Genomic DNA, 7,404 nt, shown 5'->3' with positions numbered 1-7,404 from the left:
TATACGTTTTCAAAATATATTTTCTAATTTTATTTTGAAAAAATATGTATATAATTTCTAAGTTTTGGGATTTTGGCTCAAAATCAGCTCAGATTTGGCTAAAATATTAACAAAATTTATGGCAGATTTGAAAATAAATTCCAAATTTATTGGCTTAAGTCTCGTACATATTCTACTCCTAATATACACACACTCCTCTCTATATATATATATATATATGCGGTTTATAGGTGAAGATTAAGACAATCAAGGGAAAGAGGAAGAGTTCCAATTTAACAGTGCTACTTCTACTTCCTAAGCTTGATCACTGTTTTTTCAAAATATAGCAATTTTCCGTGAAAATATTCCCACCATTTTAGGTCCAACTTTTTTCCCCAGAAAACGCCAATGCTTCAGTGTTTTCTTCTCCCAACTGTGAATCATCAATGAAACCCATCTGCACATGAATCTACATTCGAGATTACACTGCTGTGTATTAGATTTTGTTACACCCATCCATTCGAGTTCTTCATATGTGGGATTGTGCATGTACTACAGAGCAGATTCTGATCAAAGCCAATTTTTTCTTTTGTCTTCTAGTTATATCTGGATCGTAACGACTACACAAAACTAGTGAGAAGATCAGGAAGAGTTTAATTTTCCTTAAGAGTAAATGAGTCAAACTCTCACTTACCACCGCTTCCAGCTGTGCAGAGTCCATTGCTAAAACCGCTACCTTCACCCCTATATATAACAACCCAAACCCCATCTCAAACACAATACAACATAGAGCATTAGAGCTAGCCCTCACTCCCCTCAGTCCCTCACTTACTGTATTTTTCATATACTCTTTTGTTGTAAAAATGCCGTCCAAAGTGTCAGGTCCGGTGAAAATTAAGGGCCAGGCGTTGCTACCGGTGTCAGTCAATTGGCTTGTTGTTTCTGTGGCGATTAACTTTGGGCTCTTACTTAAGCTTATTCATGATGGTCATTTACAGATGGTCTGGTCGCCTGGCCTGAATGAAATGTTTAATAAAGAGAATGAAGCTCCTCTTTCATCTTTCTCTGCTTCTTTTACAACCCAGGCTAAGCAGGGAAATGAAGGGCTAATACAACAGCAGCTCATAAATCTTGACCAGTAAGATCTTTTCTTTAACCATTGTTTAATTGCACTGCATGTCCTCCTACTCCTTTCCCTAAAAAAAATCTACTAGTATATCTTTTTTGCCAAAAAATTCAAAGGTGCTTGCTGCTGCCGAACCAATCTGCTTAACATTTCTGCCAATGCATGCCTGAGATATATTTATCAGATACTCTTCCAAAATTCTTGTTTTTTCCTCAACGGACTTTTATGAGTTGATGAAGCGTATTTGTGTTACTTTGTCTGGTTTTTGTTTTACAAGAATGCATGAGTTGTACCAAATGGTCAGGATGATGGTTTATCGGGTAAAAGTAGAATATTCACCCGCAATTTCTCCCTTTAAAAACTGAGATGACCAATCGATAAAGGTCGGGATCAGTCTAGTCGGTCGAATACTCGTATCTGTGTCTGAGCTTAGATGTAAAAGCGTCTCCGATCTGTTCAACAGCATCCGCATGTCACAAAACTTCATGTTCTCAATACTTTCTGATATTAAGCCTGGAATGGAGGTCATCACACACAACAGTGATGGATGGATGACAGGTTTTACTGATATGAGAGAAGAGGGTTTCGATGTTTTTCTGATTTTTGTTACTTTACCCTTTTTCCGGAATCGGTAGGGTTAAGAGGAGGTGGCTGTGGGGTGTGTGTCTGTGTGTTGGGAGGGGGCGGGTAGTAGGGTGGTTGGGGTTCTATCTGTAAAAGTTAATAGGGTCTAATAAATTGGCCAGATTCGAAAATCTCTTTGGGCTTATGTCATATAGCACATAAGAGGAGAAAGTAAAACACATCTTATGTTTAGAGTCTTTAGACCAGTTCAATAATCGCATATTAATTACGTGATATGTATTTTCGCTTTAATGTTAAGTTGCTTAATTCGGTGTATAAACATTGGGGCAAGATTGAGTTTGACCGGAGGAGGGTGGTGTAACTTGGGCTACAGTTAGCTGGTGGTTGTGTTTTCTTTTTCCTTTACCTTTTTTGTTTACTTCTTCTGTTGTTTGGAGTTGTTGACTGAGTTAAAAGGATACAGGAAGCAAAAGGCATAATAGCCAGGCTGCTAGGACTGTTTAATGAGTAACTTGCAGTGAGTGGTTTACGTTATGTCAGTTGCTAGTTGAGACAAAGACAGATCTTTCCTTGGCTGTGAATTCCAATGAGCATTATGTTATAGGGAGTAGTGGAGAATGCTTCACTTCGTATTTAATGATCTCTGTTCCCAAAGCTAGGTTCTGCTGCTAATGCACGAACCTCTCAGACCACCTTAGATGGTGGTCCTTGATCCTTTGTTTGACCGGACATTATCATTCTCGTGCTATGTACTTGTTGGATGACCCTCAAACTACTCAACAAAACATCTTTTTATACTTTACTAATATTTCTTTACTCTTCATAAGGTGGTCATTTTGGATTCCTAAGCCACCATGTTAGCTTAAAGTTACTTTTACTCTACTAGTAATTAGATGCATGTTTGTGGGTCTTTCTTGGTTTAGTGCACCTGATGCATAAAGATCCCCTTTTGTCCTTGAGAAAATCTAAAGACTGATGCTTGGGACCCTTAAGATTGGGAAGTGCACTTTAAGACCCACCCTTTTTACATTTTGGAAAAGTGGGTGTGTTGCTTGGTCTTAAATGTATTGGGGTCATGTCTTTGTACTTACCAACTTTTTTGGAGCCATTTTTAGGTCACCCTACCGTTTAGTAGTTAGTGTGAAGAATGTATTTTGTTGGCACTTCTGCCAAGCCTCATCCTTGATAAACAAGGGGTACAAAGCCGAACTTCGGTTCGCAACAGCTCCCACATGGCCCCGCATGCTGTGAAGCTGCATGGTAGATAATTCTGTTTAATTGGCCCAATTGTTACAACAACTATGCTCGGTCCTCAACAAGTTGGGGTCAGCTATGAGTACTCGCTCACCATGTTTTTCCATTTGAACTCATCTAAGGCCAATATTACACAAAGAAAAATAAGTACTAGAACTTCGCAATATTTGTATTGGCAGTTAGGTCTCTGTCATCCTATCGTTTCTTCCTCTAATGGATCAGGGTCCACAACTCTGCATTCTGTACCTACCTTTTATTCTATAATAATTCACATCGTCGTAAGGAGGACCACCGTCTAGATTTCTACCCTCCTTAGTTGTATGATACTTCACTTTGCATTTGTTATGTAAATCTGATTGCTTTAGTCTGCTGCTTAAATATTAGGAACTTCAGATTTACATGCTTTAATAATGTACTATTATTATCACCACGATAATTATTTAATAGCTAACTTTCTAAACGTTGCTGCATGGGTTTACTGTACTTCATTTGCGGAGCTTAAGGTCTTTATTACTTGACCGTATCTTGTAAGTACTGTCTGTGCCAGCGAATACAACTAATTATACAGGAAGTCCTGATCCATTTGCGAAGCTTAAGGTCTTTATTACTTGACCGTATCTTGTAAGTACTGTCTGTGCCAGCGAATACAACTAATTATACAGGAAGTCCCGATTCATTTACGAGTGCTTGTGTGTTTATTTAATGCGCTTTGAGAATCTTTTGCCGTGATTCTGTAGTCACTATGTTCAGACAGTATGAGTTTTTTAATGTCCTATTGCACTCAATGCAGCGGTGATCCGACTATGTACCAGAGTTATTGGAAGCAGATGGGGGACAAAACAACAGTTGTCATATCTGGTTGGCAATCTGTTAGTTATTTCTCGGATACGAAAACCCATTGCTGGTTTCTGGAACCAGGTTTTGCAAATGCAGTAACTAGATTGCACAATCTAGTCGGGAATGCTGAGACTGGAAACCGACACATTGTGGTTGGGACAGGATCTACCCAACTGTTTCAGGCTGTACTATATGCCCTATGTCCATCTGATGCTCCAGAGCCAATGAGTATTGTATCCGCTGCCCCATTTTATTCGGTAGGTGATGCACATTATAATATCCTTTGTCAATGGATTTTAAGATATGCAGTTCATTCCAGTTCTTATCTTGTTAGAGTTGGGCAAATAAAGGTATTTTAACATGTTCACGTATTACCGGACTTAGTTAACAAGATTATCAGTGCCTCATAGAGTTAGAATATATATTTTGGAAAGAATTGAATCCAAATAAGCTCAACCCCATGCATGATAAGTAGTACTGTTCTTCATTAGAATTCTTATTTGTTTCCTTGGATTCGGTGAGGTGCATGTTTCTGCTTTATATATTTCCTGTTTGATAGTGCTTCCTGTATAAGGAAAAATTTAAACTATACTGTTCTTAAATGTTTTAAAGACCTTCTACATTGATGTGCTAACTTATTTTACCCTGGGACCGATTAAATGATCCCTTTTAAATATTTGATGTTTCTTGTATTCTACGTTTTCCCTTTTAAGTTGGCACTCAGGGATACCCAAACCCAGAGATCCTTAGCCATCTTTATTCCCTTCTCTATCTAATACCGTTACTCATCCTCTTTATGCTTCAGACTGGAGTATGAGAGTTAGGAGTATGAGATAACCGTTCAAGTAACACAGGTTTTATGCCCGTTTATGGAAAACATGTGAACCAACACTTGCAGACCTAGAAAGCAAAAAGATGAGTAAGCGACTTCCATGTACGTGTTATGACTTAGATAAGAACACATAATTATCCGTCAAACAACTAACTTAAATGAACAATATTCATCCTTCTCTTCCCCTTTAAAGTATATCTTGGGTTAAGATGTTTATTTAGGATATCACCAGGATTGGTTGTAAGAAAGCTACTACACCATAAGTAGACTCATTTTCCTTTAACTTGTAAACCTGCCATCTCTCCCCCCTTGGGTTAGGGGTAAGGTCTGGGTACACTCTATCCTCCCCAACCCTCCGCAGACACCACTTGTGGGATTTTACCGGGTTGTTTTTGTTATTGTAAACCTGTCATCTCAGCAGAACACTGTCTAACCATAATGAACTTCTGTTCTCAATCAAGAGAAGTTGGCAGCTGCAGGCATAATAACTTAGCATTGGAAAAATCAGGGTTGTAAAAATTAATTTCTCATTTAGCTGCATATGAAGTCATGTAGTAATTTAACTTTCTGTCCTTTTATTTATCTTGCTTTAGTTCTGTGACTTTCCAAGAAAGGAACTTGTCTACTTTCAGCAAGTCTAACATATGATATATAGTTTTGTTAGAGAAATAACTTCACATATTCATGTTTTTTACTTCTTGCAGTCATACCCACTGATCACTGAATGCTTGAAATCTGGGCTCTACAAGTGGAGAGGTGATGCCAATGAGTTTGACAGAGATGAACCTTATGTTGAGCTTGTGACTTACCCAAACAATCCTGATGGATCAATCAGGGAACCTGTGGTCAACGGGAGTGGAGGGATATTGCTTCACGACCTAGCTTATTATTGGCCCCAGTATACTCCAATTTCTTCTCCGGCAGACCATGAAATAATGTTGTTCACCCTATCCAAATGCACGGGACATGCTGGGATGCGCTTAGGGTATGTTTTTACCCTGGACTACAATATATGTTTCTCAATCTTTCGGAACTTTGGGTAAATTACCTCCATTTAAACAACTTCGATGAAACTTGAACTTTCTTATATTGTTCCAAGTAAGAAGAAATAGCACAAACCAAATTCACAAAATAAATGAGCCAGTGCTGATTCTTTTCTCGATGTGAACTATCACTTTTTCACAAAATAAATAACATTCTTATAGGTTGCACGTTGCATGTGTTTACACGAGCATGAGTAGTATCAGTGTCTCATTTGATTTTTATTTTATGGAAATATGCTGTCTAAATCTTGCAGATGGGCACTAGTCAAGGATGAAGCAATTGCAAAAAAGATGGTAAAATTTATAGAGATCAGCAGCATTGGCGTCTCTAAAGATTCACAAGTCAGAGCTGCCAAAATCCTGGACGTTATTGCCGATACTTATGAGCATACTGAAACCTCTAATGATAGTACACGCTTCTTTGATTATGGCTATCAGGAAATGGCGAAGAGGTGGAGACAACTGAGAGAGGCAGTCAACAAAGGCCAAACATTTAGTTTGCCAAACTTGCCTGTTGGGAAATGCAACTTTAGCAATCGGACATTTGGAACACAACCTGGTAATATATAGCATACAAATTGATCAGCTGCCTTTGATTTTACCACTAATCTTCGGTTGTAGTCTTGGTATAACATCCTATAAATTATCATTTTTTCCTTCTCTTTACAGCTTTTGCATGGATGAAGTGTGAGAAGACCATAGATGACTGTGAAACTTTTCTCAGGAAGCACAAGATTTTGACTAGAGGCGGTGTGCATTTTGGTTCCAGTAAAAAGTTTGTGAGGATTAGTTTGATAGGTCATGAGGAAGAATATAATGAGTTTATTCGGAGGTTGTCTTTGATCAACTCTGTGGAATCTCTATGAACAGACTGTAGTTTTTGGTAGGAACAAATAGTCTTATAGGGTGAAGAGCAGATGACAAAATGCTAAGAAATGCTTTGATTGCTCTCTATATAAACAACGTATAAAGGAATATAATTTATATCAAAAAATATAAATGCTAAGAAATGCTTTGATTGCTCTCTATATAAACAACGTATAAAGGAATATAATTTATATCAAAAAATATACCAAAAATCTGCCTCCATTGCTTCCTCTTTGCACAGAACACTTGCACACACACACACACACACAAACTCTTTGCACAGTCCACTACCAAAGTGCCTCAAATTTCCAGAAATTGGAGTTCTCCGCATCGATCCGAAGTTGCTGAAATGCAATCTCAAAGAGGTTTATATTGTGGACGTTCTAATCAAGTTTTTGGAGGAAATAGAACATGAATATGATCCTAAATCTCATGGCTTTTACAAGGACACTTTGGACTGTTCTTATATTATAGGGAGTTAATATGCAAGTTTTAGAAAGGCCAAGTACGTAGTACGGCAAGCGAAATTTTGAAGTGAGCTTTTCCTCTTCTTTTGTATAGTAGTGTGATTACTAAAACAAATATCTTCGTTTAACCATCGATCAAGTAAATATACTTTTTAAGAGAATAAAATATCCTTAAATACGAAATTCAATTTGAAACTCAGAACCAACCAAATCTTAGAAATTAATGATGCTCTGTTGTAATATTTCCAAAAAGTGGACAAATGTACATCCATGTGGCAAGATGCATGCAAGTCTTGAAAATCATATTGGACAAATGGCAAGAAAAGACTTAAGCTTTTTGCCTATAAAAGGGACTCCTCTTCAGCCAATTTCATACAACAAAAACATCATTTCTTTCATTTCCTTTCATGCCTC

General features: G+C 37.7%; 1 protein-coding gene across 1 annotated transcript; it reads left to right on the top strand.

Annotated features, from left to right (window-relative positions):
* On the top strand, positions 225-6,729 carry LOC109223662 (tryptophan aminotransferase-related protein 2-like). Its single transcript, XM_019388053.1, has 5 exons — positions 225-1,117; positions 3,735-4,038; positions 5,318-5,598; positions 5,911-6,215; positions 6,326-6,729. Exons 1-5 carry the CDS (start codon positions 843-845, stop codon positions 6,520-6,522), a joined length of 1,362 nt encoding a protein of 453 aa, XP_019243598.1. The 5' UTR covers positions 225-842; the 3' UTR covers positions 6,523-6,729.

This window comes from Nicotiana attenuata, chromosome 3 (assembly GCF_001879085.1).
Source record: "Nicotiana attenuata strain UT chromosome 3, NIATTr2, whole genome shotgun sequence".
Lineage (NCBI taxonomy): Eukaryota > Viridiplantae > Streptophyta > Magnoliopsida > Solanales > Solanaceae > Nicotiana > Nicotiana attenuata.
This window is presented reverse-complemented; position numbering and strand designations above follow the sequence as displayed.